The 21,710-nt window shown below is 40.2% G+C and overlaps 1 protein-coding gene across 1 annotated transcript; it reads left to right on the top strand.

The window, feature by feature from the left end:
• Positions 1–1,406: 1,406 nt before the first annotated feature.
• On the top strand, positions 1,407–21,628 carry LOC140230817 (glutamate receptor 3-like). The gene is made up of 10 exons (XM_072310958.1): positions 1,407–1,725; positions 13,323–13,496; positions 14,149–14,403; positions 14,659–14,834; positions 15,634–15,687; positions 16,509–16,832; positions 17,314–17,421; positions 18,754–18,885; positions 19,325–19,573; positions 20,224–21,628. The coding sequence occupies exons 1-10, from the start codon at positions 1,608–1,610 to the stop codon at positions 21,421–21,423; spliced, it is 2,790 nt and encodes a 929-aa protein (XP_072167059.1). The 5' UTR covers positions 1,407–1,607; the 3' UTR covers positions 21,424–21,628.
• The last annotated feature ends 82 nt before the right edge of the window (positions 21,629–21,710 follow it).

The raw sequence follows: 21,710 nt of genomic DNA on the forward strand, positions 1-21,710 counted from the left end.
TGTTGTTGTGAGCGGTTGATAGACAGTTGGTCTAGCGTGGCAAACTAAACTGGCTTTCTTTTCGTTCAATCAGGGCGGAACCGCAAACTTGGCCATGAAATAAGGACGGGCACAAAAGAATCCTTTGTGCCTTCAAATCGCAATAACGTACATGTGTGAATGTGCCATCTCAATAGTTTGTGCATGACGTGACAAACTGTTTATTTTTGTCCTCATCAAGACTACTCGGGACCGCATGAACGTACTACTTCGCCGATCTCTTACTTTACCGCCATACACTTATTACAAAGCTTGTATATTTTCCGCAAATTTTAATGGAAAAAACTGGAGCATTGGAGTCATATTTTACTGACGATTTTGATATCTCAATATGTTAAGTCGATTGGCATCCCATCGGAAGAAAGAAAGAAAATCGAATACAAAAGGAAGGTATGACAGAAATAAACGTCAACAGTGTTATAGGCAAAACTTTCATGACATAGGTCATCTTTGATACAAATCTTTCTGTTTGTTTGTTTGTTTGTTTGTTTGTTTGCTTCTTTGTTTGATTGATTGATTGATTGATTGATTGATTGATTGATTGATTGATTGATTGATTGATTGATTGATTGATTGATTGATTGATTGATTGATTGATTGTTTTTTGTGAGAGATCATCGTCATTATGCTGTTGTAATCATCATTATTATAATGTCTTCCGCTATTGTGGTACCACGAGGATTTTACTTAGGGGTACCAGACTTTTATGCGTATTACTCATGAGCGAAAATGAAATCAAACAGGTATTGCCGTTCACGGAAATATATCACAGAACAAATGTAGTGAGAAAACGTGCACAGTGTGTAATGCGACGAAACATGCGAAGTCAAGTATAGGGCCTATCGCGAAAGCAAACTTCGACCAGCAGGTATGTGCTTGAAGAGTAACTCTTTCCGAGATTCATGGAGAGGAAGCCAGAAGATTTACAGGGTTATTTCTTTTGTTAGTTTTGCACCCACGACCAATCACTTCTCAAGTCGTCTTCAAATATCACAAAGATAGGAGAACAGTTTGAAATTTGAAAGTGATGACTGTATTTCACCACAAGTCACCGACATGCTGACGCCGGGCACGCCTCTTGATAATAGCCCCGCCTACGGAGCGAACGAATTTACATTGTAATGAATATGCATGTCGCGCGACGTCTTTTGTTTATAGTTGAGTAGTTTTTGTTTCGTCACGAGCTCATTAATCGTTCCTCGTGTGCGAAACTTTTCGTTCAGCTCGCTCGGAACATCTTGAAACCCCCTTGAGTGGAAAGTGGTCTGTCCCCGCATTCCAGCTTGGCGGGCGGCTTTGGTTGGATTTTTTTCTCGCTTTTCTGCTATCGACGATTTTTACATCTCGTCCTCTTGCCGTGGAATCGGACCTGCGTGCAGACGACTGTGCCAAAATTGGCGTTGTTTAGTGAAGGTACCTAAATGAGTGAAACCAAATTTGATTTGCAGAGGTGTCTTGAAAATCACATCAAAGATCTGTGATCTACAGTTTCTCCAACATCAGGGGTGTGTTTTGCCTTGTATGACACTTCGTTTGGAGTAAGGAGGCGAACTAGTGCTCGAAAGAAGATGGCGAGATCGCGGAGAAGCAAGAGGAAAGAGGAATCCGGATGTGGAAGGACTTACCAATTTCTAATATTCGTTGCCGTTTGCATCTGGGTGACGGAGTCGGCAGATGTAGGAATAAGTAAGAGTGCTTCATGTATATTTCAACCTGTTATTTATGAATGTAAAGTTGGTTTGAAAGTAGAGAATTCATTTGACATCATTGTCCGTTGCTAATTTATGATGGGTAACGTAGTTACCTGACGCCATGTCAACGGAGATGGTTAACTGCACTGTGCGAATGTTTTGTTTGTCCAGTTGTTACGTGTATTAAGATCGTAGTATGAAGATTTCTTGCACCATATAATGTCAGATATAGGTGGAGGGATTCCAAATTTACGTTCGAAATTTCAGCTTCCCAGAGCACGCATTCATAACATGGCGTGTATTCACAGCTCATTACATATTATGCCCAATCGGAACAGCAACAGCACGAGAGGATGACGTCATAATCCTTTGTGATGTTAATGAAAGGGGCGTTCTGTCGTGCCATTTTCTGGGTTTTCAATATGCAAATGAGATGTACATGCTCTTGTTTGATTCGACCGCGCTAGGCACAGAAGCAGTACAATTTCCAAACGGCTACTTTAAAATTCAAAATGGCGTAATCAGAGGTGATCAGATGTGTATATGTGCAGTCATTGTGTATTGCCTTGCAGGTCTCTGGTATGCATTTGAAACCTGTAAGAATACATTTGTTTCCATCGAAATTCCTTCCTTTGTACCTATTGATGATACCATTCGAATAGACTTGCATGGATAAGATTATTATTAATAATTTAATGATGACGCGAAGGAAAGGTTGAAAGCCTCCTGCAAATGTCCTGATATACTACCACTTCCTCAGTTCTTTAAATTTCATCTATTTATCTGTTTGCTTCTAAACTCTCGCCTCGCCTCTCTCTCTCTCTCTCTCTCTCTCTCTCTCTCTCTCTCTTTTTTTTTTTTGGGGGGGGGGGGGTGGGTACCACCTGAAGATTCGGTACAATGTTTCGCAGTCATTCTGGTTCTGATGATAATACAAAGTGTATCGACAATACTTAATCACTAGATGACCAAAAGTGATAACACCTGAAGACAGCTCCTCCTGATATGACATCCAATTGGACATTCTCAGAAAATTTTCAAGTCTAATAACTGTAGAACTCGCGATTCCCCACTTCTCTGTATAACGTCAATGAAATCATTTGTTGCTTCGTCTTCATTTAATACAGGGAACGTGAGATGTTTGTAAACAGACACAGGTAGCTATAATGACGTCGAAATTCCAGAAATTCCACCTCGTTTATTCCCATTTTTCGATTTGTTCATGTCGTGAGCCTGCTGCACGTTGAGAAATCCTCTTTGATGTGATCGCGCGTGTCCGGTCGTGGCTCAGTGCTTCCACTGCTGCTTGTAAACACACGTTTTGTATGAATATTGAAGAGAAGGATGAGGAGAATAACGGAAGGAGAGCACGAGGAGGAGGATGGGGGGGGGGTCCTTAGAGACGGAAGAGGTGAAAATTTGACCGAGTGCAAACTCACCTTTGCCCTAGTAACCTGTTGGCATGGAAACGGTCTTTACACTTTCGCTGACATGGAGGATTTTTATCAACTTAAAAATTACGATATTGATGCGTCGTATGTGTGTGAATCACTACGTGTGTGTGTGTGTGTGTTTGTTTAGATAGTAGTCCTTCGGGCAGTACGATACATCGGCTGTACTAAATTCTTTATAGTTGCATTTATACCAGTCTTTTGAGGTTTACATGTAAGAATGCATGATTTTACGACTTCCTCTATAAAAGGAACATAATGTTTTCGGAAAACCAAGCAAAACATGCAAACAAACAAACAAACAAACGAGCAAATGTGTTGGGATATTATGCCTATAATGGTAGGCGTTTCTGTGCCAGAGCTGACTATGTTGTACGTATGAGGGGAAACATTTGTTAGGCAATGTTGATGTATATACACGTACAGTGATGACTAGAAAACATTGCAAATTCCAGATCATGGCGTTGAAGATTGTCATGTGAAGTGTCATCAATATCGAAATATATACATGCATTAGTGAGAAGAAGGCTTTATCATATTATTCACGGTTTGTGTTTTCAGAAGAATGGGAAAATAATCTACCCCACCAGCACGTGTTCCGCTTCTTTTACATTCTGAATCCCTCTATTGTCACACTATCATGTGTGGGAAAATAAAAACGTCACTGAAAATCTGCTCTAAATAAGTTCACGTCTTGAAGTTGACACTGTTACACAATGCTTCAAAATCTCCATTGTTGATGCTACACGTGCTTTGGGGATTTAAGGATTAAGTTGTGGCTCCCGAGAGTCCCATGTAACATCCGATGTAGACATTGCTAGTTTGACGACAGTAGATACCTGCTGTGTTGATGAACAATGTGGACCTTATGCTTTAGAGACCTGGAGAAAGCGCCAATTTGTCGGGATTAGTCCAGCACCCTAAGGGTAAGGAATCCTTTTAAAAGTTCAACGAGTTCCAAGGTGTTACCAACACCAGGCAGAAAGAGAACGCAGCTAGAAGTTATAGAACCAATTTTACACGATAGTGTCAAAAAATCAGTGGACCATGCTGTACGCCCTGTTTGAGACGTGTGATCTACACATCGTAAAACGCAGCGTGTATACTCTCATTATTTTGTAACCCTTTTAATATTTTTTACGTAAAACCATCATTTTTTTGGTGGTATTCAGCCAGGAAATATGAAACTGCAATTTCACGACAATGTCGAATTATGATTAAATCTAATAATAATTGCTTGTTATCGGATAAGAGAACCGAAACAAAGAACGTCAAATTTAAAGGGGGGGGGGGCACTACTAGGAAGACAGAAAGTGGGAGATTTATAATGCAGTACTCTTCGACTTGAAGGAAGCGGCTGCAAGCATACAGTGTATGTAGGTATTTTAATATGCTCGTCCAATATTCACACGCTATGTAATATGTTTTATCATCGATTATGTTGTGTCAATAGTGTCTGTTCACAAAACAGTAAAATCAGGTGGGATTAGTGTTTTCACATATTATTATGAGTTTATAAACAGATGTCATTCCTTCTTTACATATATCATGGCCATCATTCGTTTTATCATAATATTGGCTTCCTTCGACAATGTGGGACTAAAGATAATGAATTATCGCCAATCAAAATTTTCAGAGTAAAAGCATGATGCCAGCAGGTTGCCACTATAGCCATGGGTGTATTCAACCATCTTCCCCCATTATAAATTGATGGAAGAAAACTCATGAAAATACATTTAAGTGTGCATCCCATTGAGGCGAATAGTTCGCATCGTGCCATATTAGATGTTATAAGAGAATGCTGGGACGTGTGATGCGAACCCGTTATGGCAGCTAGGGGCCATCCTTACGGTGACCGGTGTCAACCGCAACGTGCCCCGAGAGTTTCCCGTGAGGTCACAGCTAGTTTGACCCTCACACTACTGGCTTTGTCAACTCGTCCCTGAAGACTTCTAAAAGGCATCACTGGTAGTCATCAATCAAAGCCAAGTCTCATCACAGTTTCCTAGGATTTGAAGCCGTAAATGCGATTGTCTATGGACATTTTTTTTTACCCTATTCAGTACCCAAACGAATACAACTGGTGAAGGCATTGGGTTATAAATGTACAACAATATATAGTCGGTATCAAGCCAAACAAATCATTCTAGTGGCATGCTTCAAGCCATATGCTCTAATTCATATTTCACTGCGCACATTCGGCCGATGCTAGACACTAATTTGCATATCGATCAAACTGTGTTTTTTTTTCTTTTTGTCTCAAGAGTCAATACTGGCAAGAATGCATGTAGCCCTGTATCTCCATTTGCACGTCGATATGTAGGTCTGGTAATACCAGCTAGTGTGTGTAAGAGATTCGAAAAACTTTGAGAACCTTCATAAAATTTGACTCACATATGCATCATGATAGAAAAACAGCAAGATGGTTTTGAATGTATATGTAAGTTTATTTTATTTTCTGAAAGTTCAGTCATATTTCGTTATAAACTGGAACCTGCCTTAACACGATATAAGCGTGGTCACACCAGGGAGGTGGACCACCTCCCTGGTCACATATAGGCCTACATTAGTTTGTCTGTAAACTACAGTTTTGGTATTATAATCTCATTTCCAGATTTTTATCGGCAATATGCATTCTATGAGCTGAGACGTAGACACAAGCGTATAGAGTTTTGGTTGAGATATCATAGAGTATTTGGAGTGGTATACCAGCCAGACTTCGTGAGCTTCAATGTTCTCTCTTTCTGAGATTCTTTCTTTCATCCTGGGGAAATTAGGGAATAAGGGGATTTAGGAGAGTAAAGTCCCGAAGACTTCTGAAGGGATTGGGCTGTCATGAACCAGAAATTCTCCTGGTTCAACCCTCAATTTTATTTTGATAACATTCCCCGGGTGAAATGTCATCCTCTTCGTCATTTCATTTCCGTCAACCACAGAAAAGGGAAAAAGATATTCTAGAAACGATATGACATGTGAGAATCCATGAGGCGTTCTAATTTTGTTGTGCTTTACGATGAGGTGAACTCAAAACCAGCAAAGTTAATTACACGCTTATTATCCTGATCGAGACAAGAGTTTAGTGTTACTGTATTCAAGATAATGTGAACGAATGCGTAAAGTATTGGGTATTGTATTTTCTTCTTTCAATCTGAGTAGTTTACTTCTGGTATTGCGCGAAAGGGATGCCTATATTTTTTTCTTAGTGAAAGTTACCTCGTTTGTTAGAATGGAAAAATAGTAAATACATGGACTCAATAAGATAGGGACCTAACTGGTTTGATAATCACATGATGTATTTTCATGTTAGGTCATGACTCTCATCGGTATTAGATATCGGAATTGCCAATGTTTCTATCTTGCCGATTCGACCCAAACTGAAACATCGCCCCCTCCTGTTAGCCTTTTGAGATTAACCCCACCCTGAATTCGTACCCCTTCAACCATTTCCTCCTATCTTCGACCCCCCCCCCCCCAAAAAAAAAAAAAAAAAAAAAAAAAAAAGGCGAGAAGCATATTATTGTGGTGTGGTGACCCAGTCGGAAAAACTGGGTCTATGTGGATGTTACGCCTTTCTGAACATGAATAGAGACTGCAACAATAGGCTCCTGGTACGACAAGACCAAGATTCGAACAAAGTCCCAAATTAGCTCTAGGATCATCTTGCACCGAACAAAGCCCACAGGCTACAATGCATCCGTCGAAAATGGATCCCCTACTACGAAAGCAATGGGCACAGCAAAGCCCTGTGAACTGAACGTACGTGGTACAGCAATAGCAGGGAGGTGGCAATAGCCACCTCCCTGTATTATTGCGAGCGCCTGCGAGCACCATTGCTCCATGTTGCACGAGTTAAAGAAGACCATCGTTACTCTTTCGTTTGTAACTAATTATACCAGCATACTAATCTTCTTTTGTAGTAAACAAGCCCATCTAACGTCAAAATATATGCTTAATTTAGTAATGATAATGCTAAAAATACATGTACATTATTTGATATGCTTGATATACTTTGTAAGGAAATATTGGTACTTCGTGCTTTTGTCTTGTTTGTCAATTGCAATGAATGATGAGAAAAGGAGATAACAGATTGATAACATAAAGTCCGTAACGATAATACCAAGGTGTCGCAAAAATAATGATCCATTATTAGTACGAATGAATAACAATAATTATGTATTCTGTTGTGACTTTCTCTGCCTCAGGTGAGTTGTGCTGCTAGATTGGTAATTGAAAGTACGGAATTCTACCAACTTGCAGGATGATTCATTTATTTGTTGCTATTGTGGAAAATGGTGCGTGCGGTTTATACCATTTGTGTTGTCTCGATACTTCGATTACTACCAGGAATCCTCTTCGGATTTTTTTTTCATAAGACATTGTAGTCATTAATTGATTGATTAGTAGGAATAGTTAAGCGTATAACATTAAAATGTAAGGAAATGCAATTCTTTGGTTTGTAGGAGCAAGGAGTATCGATGGGGAGCTCGCCTTTCATGCCTCCTTGTAGTCTTTGTACATCTCTGTACCTCCTTGGCAGGACCGTGTAGATCCTGTGTTGATACAGTCTATAGTCCTGGAAAGGCAACCAACTCCATGACAGAGGCCCTTCTATAAGTTATATTGGTTCTCAAAAGTAATACAATTATTTCCTCTGCTAACCACATTTCCCTTGGCAGAGCTCTTTTGCCTATGTCTACGCAATGTTACAATTTATTACTTTGCGATCACATGCATTATCGCAATTTCTGGGAACATACGTATGAATGTAATACATTGTAGTTATGGTCTTCAGACGATGAGGTTATACAAATAGCAACTAACGAATACAGCAGGATAAAGGTGATTATGCAATGACATACATGTAGAGCGTCACTATCATTGTGCATGGAGGGAATCATCGACTAAATTATTTTCCCCAACCAATTTTGAACTAGTTTTTCGTAAGTCAGAGAAAAAAAAAGAGTCACAGCTAAGCAAAACAGCTTTGTGTAACAGTATTCAATAGGATTTTGTCTTAGATATCAGAATAGGGGGAAATGCATTGGTATGTCTCCCTGGTTTCGCATTGAAATGCGCATACAAAGAGAGATCACGAATTTAGGACATGTTTCCCACGAGTCTGCCTTCATGCGCTACTGTGATGTATTGTTCGGTAATCGGCATGGATTCACTATTATGATGCGACCTCCAATGAATACGTGTGTTGAATTCAAATCATTATTTTCCAGCAATGAAAGGTAGCGATGGTTGATTGTGTCATGGTGTACATTCAATAAACACGATGTAACCGCTGGGTTGGGTTTATATTCACTGTGCGTTGTGCACATTTCTAGATGCTAGGGCAAGTCATTTGTATGTATGTAACTGTAAGGTTTATGCAGTAGAAGTGCTTTACACATAAATAAGGTGGCTGTATAGTCTTTATACTGTATGATGGCACTCCTGTTCTCATGAATTTAATTTTCTTTTAAATGTAAGTTGTTATGCATCCCAAACCCAAACTTAGCTCTACAGGATGTAAAGAAGATTGTTCTATTTGACATATACTGACTGTACAGTATACCTTTGAGTTTCGAGTCTATTTTTCCTGTTGCTGCGTTCACATAAATTTCTCGAGAAGTTTTAGATTACTATCTCTTCAAGCTCAGAATATAAGGAGCCAAACACGAGGAAGCATATTGCGATCGTCTACCCCAGTTCTATGTCAAAGGTGACATATTCAAGGGATGCCAGAAATAACATCCTTTGTCCGAATTTCAAAATGGGTCCGAGAACCGCGCAAGAATGAGGAAGGAGAGCGAGGAGAAAATATAGATTGTCTCGATTTAAGAGGAAAATGTTTGTTGGGGCAAAGAATAGTCCTTTACGGGGATGGGATAAGAAAAGAAGATAAATCCTTCTGCATTAGTAAGCCTTTATACCTTCTTTTGTATCGGTAGACCTGTTTCTTGATGGGCGCGGAAAGTTTGAATGCAGGAAAGTCGTAATGACGGAACAAACATCGCGGAATGTTTGACTAATCGGATAAAACTTATCCAGTGTCCAATGCAATGGTCTCTCTCTCTCTCTCTCTCTCTCTCTCTCTCTCTCTCTCTCTCTCTCTTTCTCTCTCTTGTCAAACATGACAGTACACCATGAATGACATTATAAGTTGTGTCAAAAATCTTCAATATTTTATAGACAATCGACTTTAAAACATTATTATACATTTTTAGGCGTAAGTCATTGTAGAAATTGTATGGGGCGACATTGCTATTGAATATTTTATCTTCACATACAGATGTAATCGGAATCTTATTCCTGGACTTATACTGTCGCTAGTAGGATCAAAGCAAGTGGTGTTGCAGACCTCGTGTGCAAGCACAAAAAACAAAGAAAAATCACATTTTGTTTTATTTTGCTTATTGTATTGTTGTCATTGTCTCAACAAAAACAAAAACCCAAAACTGATGTCTATCTGCTGTAAAGTCTTTGTTACCTTGATCTTCATTTAATGTTAATCTCCATGTCTATCTTTCGTAAGTCAAATGCTCCATTTCACTCACACAACTATCCATAAAAGTTGTAGTTAATTCACTATCACTTTGTAATGTTCTTAGATGATGTGCTGTAGTCGAAATGAGAAGTTGACATTCATCGTCGTTCTTCGTGACGCTTTCATGAGTGTGATACGCATGGAATTGAATTATACAAACATAATAAAGATTACTTGTATCGAAAAAACCATGTATCATCCAATACACGATTGTATCTATTATACTTGAAATCAGCTATTGCAATTACAACATTTATTTCGGTTACTAAAATCACCAGGTAAGTCCAGTTTGTTGATATGGCAAGTTGTGTGGTATCACAGAAATGTCTTATCACCTTTGAAATAATTTCCATAGATTTCATGAAATGAAATCTATTCATAGGTAGGGCATACATGTATTCTATCCCCTTTCCATGACAGCTGGCAATATTGACAGATACACATTACAGATAAAAAAAAAATCGAACTACCTGTGCTTGACACCTCGTTACCATAGCAACGTAGTCGACTAAAACATGAGGCTGTTATTTTGACCCATTTATCAGTCAACAGCTCCTTGGTCAAACCCTCGGCACGATTCTCTAAAGCCGTACTGTATATCGATCCAAATTAATGTCGGGGGAGAGGAGGGGAGGTGAGGGGGAGGAGGATGACAAACATCTTTCAGCAAGGAATTGTGAAAATAGAACAGGTACCAAGGTGGTATCTATCACACACATACTTCCTAGATTTTACGAGAAAGGTGTTTCCCCCTAACTCGCCCAGCTTCACCTTCTTGTTGATGATCTGCTACATGTATTCGGAAATTGAGTGCATTGGCTCAGAAAGTATGCAGTGAATTGACTCCTTGAGGTGTAAGGTGGAGCTAACGACCGGTAGTTCCGTCTTTCGACATATTTTTGACCTCCTTCGATCTCGGATATCACGAGAATCGTGAGAGGGATTTACCCTTAGCTGTAGGTGCCATGAAGAGCGTTACCCCTACAGGTCGATGACTTCATCGAAAGGGCTACTTTCACATCATGAATGAAATATAAAAGTGGATTTCAATTATTATTAAACAGAGGTTGGAGAAAAAGTGCACCGGATGCATGGGACTGTCTGATGTTTTCATTTAGCAATGACAGTAAAGACACTATTGACAGTGGTTATGTTATGTTTGTTTGTTGTTTTTGGTAATCTATCGTTCGATTTCATTTTCTGCGCAGCAATGGCTCAGAAGCACTGGCATCAGCCAAGGTGTGCGACTAGCATTCCTTTGCAAGCGATAAACCTGTCACATACACTATACTTCGTATTTCTTGGCAGAGAATCCCGTCACGTAGCCATCCTGCGATAGAAGTTCATGGTTCATAACCAAGAGCTTGTGATTGTATTTTTATCTCGGGCAAATCAAAACAATGTACCGGCCGTGCCCTCATCTGTTACCCACTTTTGATGGCCACATACGGGCGGAGAGTCGCGGTGAGAAAGTGTCCTGACGCGCAGTGACGAAGATACGTCAGTTCTCCCAGAGAAAAAAAATGGCGGCTATCAGATGTCAAGGACGTGTCAGAATCCTAACCGATAGGGGGAAAAAAGTTCTCTGCACGTTGTTGACATTTTAGAGCCAGTTAATATCATTTCTTTCGCTCTGTGGACTTCTTTCTTTTTGTATCAGCATTAATGCCTCACTTTGATGCAATAATTATTAGCTGATATTAGCCTCCCAAATTTTCATCCTTCACAATGTGAAAAAGTTTTTGAATATCAGAATGGCTTTGAGAAAAGTTCACCTTCATATTTTTCTCAACTCCCTTTGAAGTGATGAGCTGATAGCACTGGCTACAATGTAGTAGTTGTGTAAATATTCCGTAGATCCCAAATGTAAGTAGATCACTGTCATTGTTAATGAATTCAATATAAAGGGGCTGCTGGAAAATTTGGTATTTTTCTGACATAACGCATGAACAATTTCATTATACAAAATGCACATTGCCAGAGATACTTCAAACAGAAATTGTACATGTACGTGCAATACCAACGTGGACGTTTTGAGCTATAGGTCTATTAGTGTTAAAATCGAATCCTTTTTAAATGTATCCGTTGAATCATGGGATATCATGAACTTTTCAAGCAGGAGTTTTCCTCGAATTGATATACACGGTGTCCGGTGTGACGATGCAGTACGCTTTTCTATGCCTTTAGGAATTAAGTTTTAATAAAAACAATATTAAAGAATTGTTTTTAAAGGGGTCCTAGAGCGTTCTAAGAGCTTTAAAGAGGTTTTAAGGGTTCTTTACTTCTTGTCACAGCGAGATCGTATGGTAGCTGTTATTCTATAATTATTATGTAAGCTTGTCTCCCAATACCAGTCACAATCTATCTCTGGTACAAATAGAGGATGCACGGTAAAACAGGCCCATGCATTATATAAAAATTAACGTTTCAGATTGAAAAGTAATTTAGGGCGTCATCATACAATGTCTTTGGCTCGATTCGTGCAAATTACATGTTGTCATGACACAGTAATAATCTACAATATTTATATAGCGCTTATCACAAATAATTTATCCAAGCGCAATGAAAAAAATACTCGTTTCCTTTCTGTCGTGCATCACCTTGTAGCACACACACACACACACACACACACACCAGATTATTATTTTTTTTTTTATTAGCAATAATTTGACACTTGACCTCTTCGCCATTGGTCATGATGATGAGATTGATGAGCATGAGGGTGTAAATATAAACTGCCCTGGCAGTTAAAGGTGCAGCTAGGCGTGCTAGAAATCTAATTAGTCCCTGTCCTGAGATATGTACCGAAAAAAAAAAATCGTATACCGTGACGTGTGATGTTGGCATGCATTTCAAAAGCTGTACTGACAACGCCCGATGTATAGACAGGTGGCTGATACGTACGTGTTTTCAGTGCCATCGATTACATCGCATGTACAGTGTAATTATTTGCGCGACAGAATTGAGTTCGTGCCTTGTACCGCGTTACACTGCATTTGACAAATCTCTTGATTGTAAGTTGACTGCACACGTTCGAAATAACGCGGACGCGCCATTACTAGTTTGATCATTTATTATAGCGATATTGGTACGGTAGTGATGTAATCTTACCCAACACGCTTTGACACACATGTAAAATGGCGTTCAAAGTGTAGCTCTTTTCTGTTCGTGGATATCAATGAATAAACAGAAGTTAAAAAAAAAGATAAGAGGAAAACATGAATATCTTTATCATTTTTTTTTTTACTAAGGATTTGTTTTCACTAGCAAGAGGACCAATGAAAAAGGAATATATGAAACAAAAGAGTGACAAACGGCTTCTCCAGTGTATGTTCTAATACTTCTATTATTCTATTTGTGTTTCATTCGGATCGGCTATGATTGACAGATTTATCCCTGATTAAAATCAACTTTGGTGTAAGACAAAATGGTTGCAACTGTTTTCATTAGAGTTGTAACTTTCTCTATTAAGATGTTGCTGTCTTTCTTTTCATTTCTTTTCATTCTACTACCGTACAGTGTAGACCTATAAACATGTTATGACTTTCTTCACAATATCGCAAGTTCAGGTTATTATTGTGATGTGATTTTTTCATTGTTCTCCAGGTGCGATGTTTGGTCCAGAGACATCCCGTGATGATGCCTATAGGACTATCATCCAAGATGGCGTGAGGTACGTCAACCGAAACACCACTTTCCTCTCTGAGGTCCACACTCTGGTCTTCGTCGAAGCCGGCAACGAGAGACCCAGCAACTCCGTCTACGTCGCACTACAAGAAGGTATATATTACATTAAATTAGATAGTGCATTTGCAATGTTGATGATCAGAGCAGTTTCGGAAACATTTATGAATGATGCCGCGTAGTTGTCATAAATAAGTATAATAATAATGATGATGATGATAATGATGATGATGATAATAATGATAATAATGATGATAACAATAATAATAATAATAATAATAATAATAATAATAATAATAATAATACATGTAGTAATAATAATAATAATGAGCCTTCTTCCTATCTCATGATGATGGTGATGATGGTGATAATAATAATGATGATAATATTGATGATGATGATGATGATGACGACGACGATGACGAGGAGGAGGACGACGACGATAATGAGGATCTCCTGATGCGGGTAACCCATTCAGAAATAAAGAAGAGAGCTCCAGAAGCTTGTGATGCAATAGTATAGTGGGAAGTTTGATGTTGTTGTCATGGAGACTGCTCCATTAACACATGTCTTTCCCCCTGACGTTTGTCATAACGGTGGCATGCCTGAATCCAGCAATTACATGGTGCAAGAACCGTGGCAACAGGTGTGCAAGAAATTGCACCGTGAATCATCATAGTTACATGTAATAGTTGACATATATTTTTCATCTGTTATGCCTGGATTTTTTTTTTCTCCCCATCTGTAGGTTGTGATCACGTGGCCACATCTCAGGTTTCAGCCCTCATCATGCCCCGTGATCGATGCTCTGAGAGCGACGACATCGCTGGTGTTCTCAGCCACGCCACCAATCCCGTCTTCTCAATCGACCAGGGCAACTATGGGTCGGGCTCGATAGCCTTCAAGATGCACCCTTCGCCAGAAGACATGACCCAATTCTACATCGATATCCTCACCTACTTTAACTGGATGAACTTCACTCTACTCTACGATGACGGTGGAGGTAAGACGTACTTTGCCGTCTGATACTTGTCCTGATACTAGTATACTATTAGGCTTTCTTTGAAGATTTTTTAATAAAATGGACAGTCAGTGACTTGAACGGCATTCTAGATTTATGTCGATCCTGAATTCGTCTGTAAATAAAATTACATTACCGATTAATTTATGTTTACCACAAGTAAGCTGAACGATAGTCTGCATCACCGTTCTAAACCTGTCTTCTCTATTTCTCTTTCACAAACTCCATCTCGTGTAGCATTCGCAAATATGGAAGGCGTCATGGAACACGCTACCATGAGCAAGTGGAACATCTCCACCATCGTCATTGAAGAGGAGTTCGCCAACATCGTGCCTCTCATCGAAGAACGTGGCTCCAAGAACATCTTCATCTACTGCTCGTCAGAGCTTATTCTCCGCTCAACCATCGATCAGGTAAGAAGTCGTAATTGCGAGAGTGGCGCTAGTTTGGTGTGATGCACATGCATTCGTGTATGGATTGCGAATCCCAGATCGTTCTGTCCTGATTCATTTTAGTCGAAACATCCAAGTGTTCAAAAGTTAATGAAAATCACAAGACGCAAAAGACTCACTGTCATTCCTTATGTCACTTCGTGTGTAAATACAAACAAAATTTCGCAAATTGTTGCATGTACCAGATCTCAAGCAGCAATCTGAACGAAATGTTTTAACCAGTTTCAAGGATCTGCCAAGGAATCTATTATGTGCATTAAGCGTGACTGCTCCTTTGATATTTCCAATAAACCTGTTGGTTTTGGGATTCTTTTTTTGGATCAAATATCAATGACTATTTCAGCCGTAACTAGGAGCGTCAATATGCCTTACAATTTATTTATGCACTGGTATATCAGTATATCTTATTTTGGGAGCCCCCAATTATAACCGACATAAGTTACAGGGTTTTGGAACCGATCATGTCTATGGCATGTCATTGGCCAACGGCTGACGATAGCGACACAAACCAAGTCTTCGGTTTCAGGAAAATCTGTTGTGTCCTCTGATAAATTGTTCAAACTGCTATACTAATGAGCTTTGAGCATGGAATTCACTAGGTATCAGCGTGTAACCTGTCCCACTTTTTTTTTCTCAAGAATAATCGCACACTGATTGGTGATTTATGTTGCTATTATTACCATTGTCTACACCAACCAATCTTCTGTGCAGCACATTTCTCATGATCACTTGAATGTTTTCTTTTCTCATATCCATCTAGGCCCTTCTTCTTGGTATCATTGGCCCTGAATACACATGGATGATTGGTAACTTGGTAAGTAGTGCTATTCACCTATGACAGCCCTGGGAGTTCTTGCACTATTTTTTGTTAGGGCCTTGTAATTACTATTACCTTAGCATGTGTCGGTTAAGGCGTTTCCGCTGTGGGCTGGACTCGAACTTGGGGTTCCTTGAGAGTCTGGGGCACTCTCCACTAAACCACTGCGCCACCACGGCTTCTATACACTATAGTACACAGCAGATTGAATAACAGGGAGCTTATCAAGGAATATGACGGATTCTGTGAAGTTTGTGTAGTAACGTGTAAGAATGAAAAGCATTTATTTCACAAACTACAAAGAAGTAGAGAACAGTTCCTTGTAAACATGCCTGACGTTCAATTCATATTGAGAAGGTCAAATGTGTACGCAGTAGTGCTTGACTGTATATCATTCAAACTAAGTATTGGAGTGATTTGGAGGCACAAACTATACATCTCACTTGATGCACCTTAGCAATGATAGTGCCTTTGGTTTAAGAGTCATAGACATAACTCTGTAGTCCAATAGACTCGTTTTTATAAGGTGTTGGTGGTTGATTCAACTTGAATCAAAAAGTTTAAGATTGTTGTTTCTATGAAAACAGCTTCAAAACAACCAATCACCTGAGAGCGTAAGGCACATTGGTATTATTGCTATCGTTATTACTATTAGTTGTCAAACTCAGAAATATTGCAAACGTGTACGTTTTCTCATAGGAACAGGCGGTCGTGGATCGAGGAATCTTAGGGAATGTCAAAATTAATGATAATTAACGTTTAACCTATTCTTACAACAACCACAGTTTAATCAGTAAAGGGTCTCTGTATTCCTGTAGGATATGGCGATGGACCGGGCATTTATGGAAATTTTGGAAGACAGTAACGCCTACATCACCCGCTTCAACATGAACTACACTCGGGAGCGCCAGTACGCATTACCGACAGCAAGGAACGTGCCAACCGGTGAATGGCATTTCAGAGAACGGAATGCCTTCGACGCCATCATTGCAGTCGGTCACGGGCTCATGCTGTATCGGCAGGAACGAATTCGTCGGGGCGCCACCGGTAGCTCCGTCCTTCCCGGCGACACCCCGATGCCTGCCTGCCCTACATCCGCCTCGACAGTAGCAGAAAACGAGCTCTCCATGTATCTGAGACAGGTATCATGAACCTATGTGACTTAAGTCCATTTTTACCTCTTTGATAACTATTATGTTTCCTCTTCCTTGATGTCTCATTCTTTCTTATTTTCAAAAGCAAATATTTGTTTTAAATGTTAGTCATTTCAGCTCTTGATGTCATGTAGATATCTTTACTTATTTACCAAATACTGCACTTTTGTTAAATTTCTTGAATATCTTTGTAAATGCATCTCCTTCTACTGATATTGCTCAGTGCTCAGTGCTGTCTGAAGGAATTAGTATTATGTCGTGTATGTAGAGTTAAAGATTGCTAACAAATAATGCTTATAGAATGCTTAGTTCGTACCGAACTGTTCGCTACATCGCATGTAACATGATGATTATTATAGTTTAAAAATCCTGTATGCAAGTTGTAAAAGTATGCATGAAATGGAAACTTTGGTTTCATGATTTTCTGACTCCAGTTCTTGCAATTTTCACTTTGGTGGTTTTGTCACAGATTAGTTTTGAAGGTATCACCGGAAACGTGGCTTTCGACGAGTATGGCAACCGGGTCAACTACACAATCACCATTAGGAGCGGCCAGGGCGAGACCATCGACCAAATCGTACGTGTCCTTTGTCAACGCATTCGTTTAGAGTCGTACAAGACGATTGTATATAAGTAATAAAAAGAGAAAATTCATAGAGTAAACAAATTACACTTTCCAGGGACAATCCATTTGATCTCGTAGATGTAGGTATGATTTCCATATTTTGGAAGGGGTTTTCTTCATATTGTTTATTAAAATTTCTATTTTCTATTTGAAGAGCTGCTATTTCTATATCAGCTCTCCCAATGTGTATGTACAAGTGTATTTTGTTAATTTTGAAATTTTGCTCATCTGGTGTCATTTTTTAATAAAATAATGATTGTGTAGTTTTACATTTCAATGGAAGAATGATTGTATGATGATGTATGTTATTATAAAATGAAAGTGTACAAAATTCTGCAATTAAGCAATCTCCATGGCTGCAAACGATTTTTAAATTTATATATATAAACCATTACCATTACCAAAACTGCAATTGCAAGGTACTTTGATAGATAGATGACAGCCATCTTTTCAGGATTTTAGTTAGCTGAACACATAGTAGCATGAACGAAAGAATAGCTTGTTACTTCAAATTCTTGTACACGCGGAAGCCGTCCGAAGTCTTAAACAATGTACGCGATTTCGTGAAGATGTTATTCTGATCAGTCTCCAAACGGGGCAAGCCATATCATATGTGATGTGTATTTCACTGGGCTAGTCCAACATATCAGTAAGTTATGACGTCATTTGAGATATGATAATAGGTGAATATGTAATCAACATGTGGAAGCACTGTGGCATAGTATATACGACATTTGACTTACAGTCGGGAGATCCCGAGTTTGAATCCAGTGCCTACTTACTACTAGTATATCTTTGGACAAGATGATTTTACCCACAATGTCTGTCTCGACCCAGGTGTATAAATGGGTATACTGATAACGCTATGGTATTGATGAAGACGGGGTCTCTTTCTAACGAAGCAGGAGCAACAATGAAGGGGCTATCCTGGATTAAGAAAACTATATCTGATGTTGATGCTTCATTTGTCAGAGACAACATAATCTCCTCCCCCCATTTGTATCGACCATTAGCATCCATTGTCTGTCAAGCATTAGATAAAATCCTGACTCAATATTGTCCTGTGGCATCCCTATAAGGCCGGTCAATATTCTGAAAATATTGACTGCCCACCACTTACCAGTAAATATTCTGAAAATATCGACTGCCCACCACTTATCGGCCAATATTCGAACAATATTGACTGCCCACCACTTACCTCGAGATGCACTTGCAACTCGCATTCATTTTCATGTGACGTTCTTACATCACTTATATTTCTTTTCTCTTCCTCCGTGGCTACAGAGAGGCGACTGGACACAGAACATTGACTACTGGGAAGACAGATGGGATAGAAAGTGGGAGAATGAGGGTCGTCTCAACGTCACAACCTTTAACTACGGCAATGACCGCAAGATCAAAGTTGTCTCGATTGAGGTCAGTTTTAACCCCCAACATACCAAAGTCGTGTACTAAGCAGTACGTTGATGCCCAGCCTCAATAATGTAGTTTTACAAGGGTTAATCAAGTGGGACAATTTTGTTTGAAATGATACAAAGGGTTGATTAGAAAGTGATCTTCAGAAAGTAATAGGAAGGTGTTATTTCACTTTACATGTCCCCATCTTGAGTCATTTACTGACATGTACGATGCTGTCTGGTTTTCGGTTCTTTGGAATACAATGGTTCTGTGTCTTTTAGATGATACTACGCGATAATTTCTTTGCAGGAGAAAGGCATATCGAGATAGGTAAAATTAGTGTACATGGGCTTTCCTCTATCCTTTGTTTTTCCCATATGAATCTCACTTGCCGCTTCAAACACACGAAAATGCACGAAAGTATACTAAGGTCTTTACTTTCCTTTGATAATTTTAGGCCGAACCGTTCCTCTTTTTGCGAGAGAAACGCGCCGCTGAGCTCGCACGCCTCAACTACCGCCAGAGCACTTACACGGGCAACGACCGCTACGAGGGTTACATCATGGACCTCCTCAGCAGGATCAAGTCCAACATGCGTGGTATTGACTTCGACTACGAAGTAGAGCTCGTGCCTGACGGCAAATATGGCAACAAGGACGTCTTTAGCCATGAGTGGGATGGGATGATCGGCGAGGTGGTTCGCAGGGTAAGATTGGTATCATTTCCTTTTCTTCTTACTCATAAAGAGGATTCGAACACAGCTATGATTTTTGTACTTTGGTTATCATGATATGTCAACTTATCGGTGTGCTCCCGCCAGCATAGGGTTAGATATGCGCATTTATTTATTTATTATTTTTTTTTTTGTAATTGTGGGGAAACAGTAATAGCACTTGATTTGCAAAGACCATCTCGACTGAAGAGAGAGAAAGGGATATGACATTTTATATCGCTCCAAGCCGTGGCACTTTGTTCAAACTACAAAGTTTCTAGCAAGTAGCTGTCTTAGCATGAGTGTTCTTCTCCACATAATGTCATTCAGAATAGAATTTGGTGTTTCATATTGGTTATCCATGAAATCCTGCATTATTTTAGCACTGATTATCAACATTGACGAAACTGAGCAGGTTTTAAATGTTGGGATAATATATACTCCTTGTTGTAAAGCAAAAAAAAAATGTTAATTTGCTAAAGATGTAGATGGCTTCAAAATATTTTGGTGTTTCTAGATGGCAATGCCTAAAACCCGAATTTTCTTCTAAACGTAACGAAATTCTAGGAGATTATGTACAAATACCAAACAACTGCCAAATCATAGGTGTGACAGAAATGCCTCTTTCATCTTCTCAACTGCAGAAAGCCGACATCGCCGCAGGCCCCCTGACCGTGACCGACGAGCGTGAAGAGGATGTCGATTTCACCTACTCTTTCATGAGTGGAGGTGTGAAGCTCCTACTCAAGAATCCATACACTGTCAACCACTACGTGTTCCGTCTCATGTACCCCTACGGTATCGAGGTCTGGTTCATCAATTTCATCGTTTTCTGCCTCGTCGCGTTGCTCCTTTTCCTCTTCAACTACTTTGACCCCTACGAATGGCAGGCTGCCGCGGAGCGTGGCGAGACTTTCGAGGAGAATGGCAAGAACTTCAACCTCAAGAATTCGTTCTGGTTCTGCGCCACCACCATGTTCATGCAGAGCTACGACAACTCGCCCCGCTCCAACGCCGGGCGCACCTTGACAGCCTTCTGGTGGGTTTTCACCTTGGTCATGGTGTTCCTCTACCTCTTCAACCTCACCTACTTCATCAACACCAACAAGCGTCTGGTGTACGTCCGGACACCAAATGATCTCCTTAACCAGCATGATACCGACTTCGGTACCGTCGACGATGGCTCTATCTATTGGTATCTCTATAAGTCGAGCATTCCTGAGTACAACCGCATCTGGCAGCGCATGTTTTCTTCAAATCCTTCTGTGTTTGTGAGTAACGTCACCGAAGGCGTTGAGCGTGTCCGCAACAGCAATGGCATGTACGCCTTTTTGGGAGAAGCTGGCGAACTCGATTACCACGCAAGCAAGCCTCCTTGCAACCTGATCGTAAGTGGCGGCTACCTGGTGCGTACGACCTACGCCTTGGCCGTTCAGACAAACTCGCCGCTTCGCGATCAGCTATCGTACGCCATCGAGACGCTGCGTGACTCCGGAGTTCTGGAAGACCTGCAGCGGGAGTGGTGGGAGATGGATGTACCTCGACGCCGCTGTGCCAACTTGACCACGTGGGAGCGACAGGGTGTGTTTTCTTTCACCGTCAACGACCTGCAGGGTGTCTATTTCATGCTGCTTCTTGGCTTCCTCATTTGCTTCTTAGTCTTCATCATCGAGATCATTGTCTTTGCCGTCTGTGGAGGTAAAAGTTCCGGTGGAAGTGGGAACAGAGGAGGCGGGAAGAAGGCTGGTCGCACAGGAGGCGGCTCCAGCGGTCCTGTCGGTGGAGGACAACCTATTTCTGGCGGAACATCGGGAGGAGATGGGAAAGAAAAGATGTGGATATAGCCGGAACAATGAGAGCAAATAATTATCTATATGTCTAATTTTCTTTTGTTGTAAAAACCTGTGACACTCCTAAATACGCAGAGCTGTTTGGGTTAGCAGCGGGGACATTCTGCCAAGTCTTTGTGGTTTAGACTACAGCGGATTGGTGCTAATCATTGTAAATTGGATATCGATCACTCAGTGTCGCCACTAGAGTATTTCCTTGAAATCTGGTGGGGTTTTTTCAGCAGATATTGGTGGTTATTGTCATTGGCAATTGTCATTGGCAATTCCAACATCTCAATGAC

This window comes from Diadema setosum, chromosome 7 (genome assembly GCF_964275005.1).
Source record: "Diadema setosum chromosome 7, eeDiaSeto1, whole genome shotgun sequence".
Classification (NCBI taxonomy): Eukaryota; Metazoa; Echinodermata; class Echinoidea; order Diadematoida; family Diadematidae; genus Diadema; species Diadema setosum.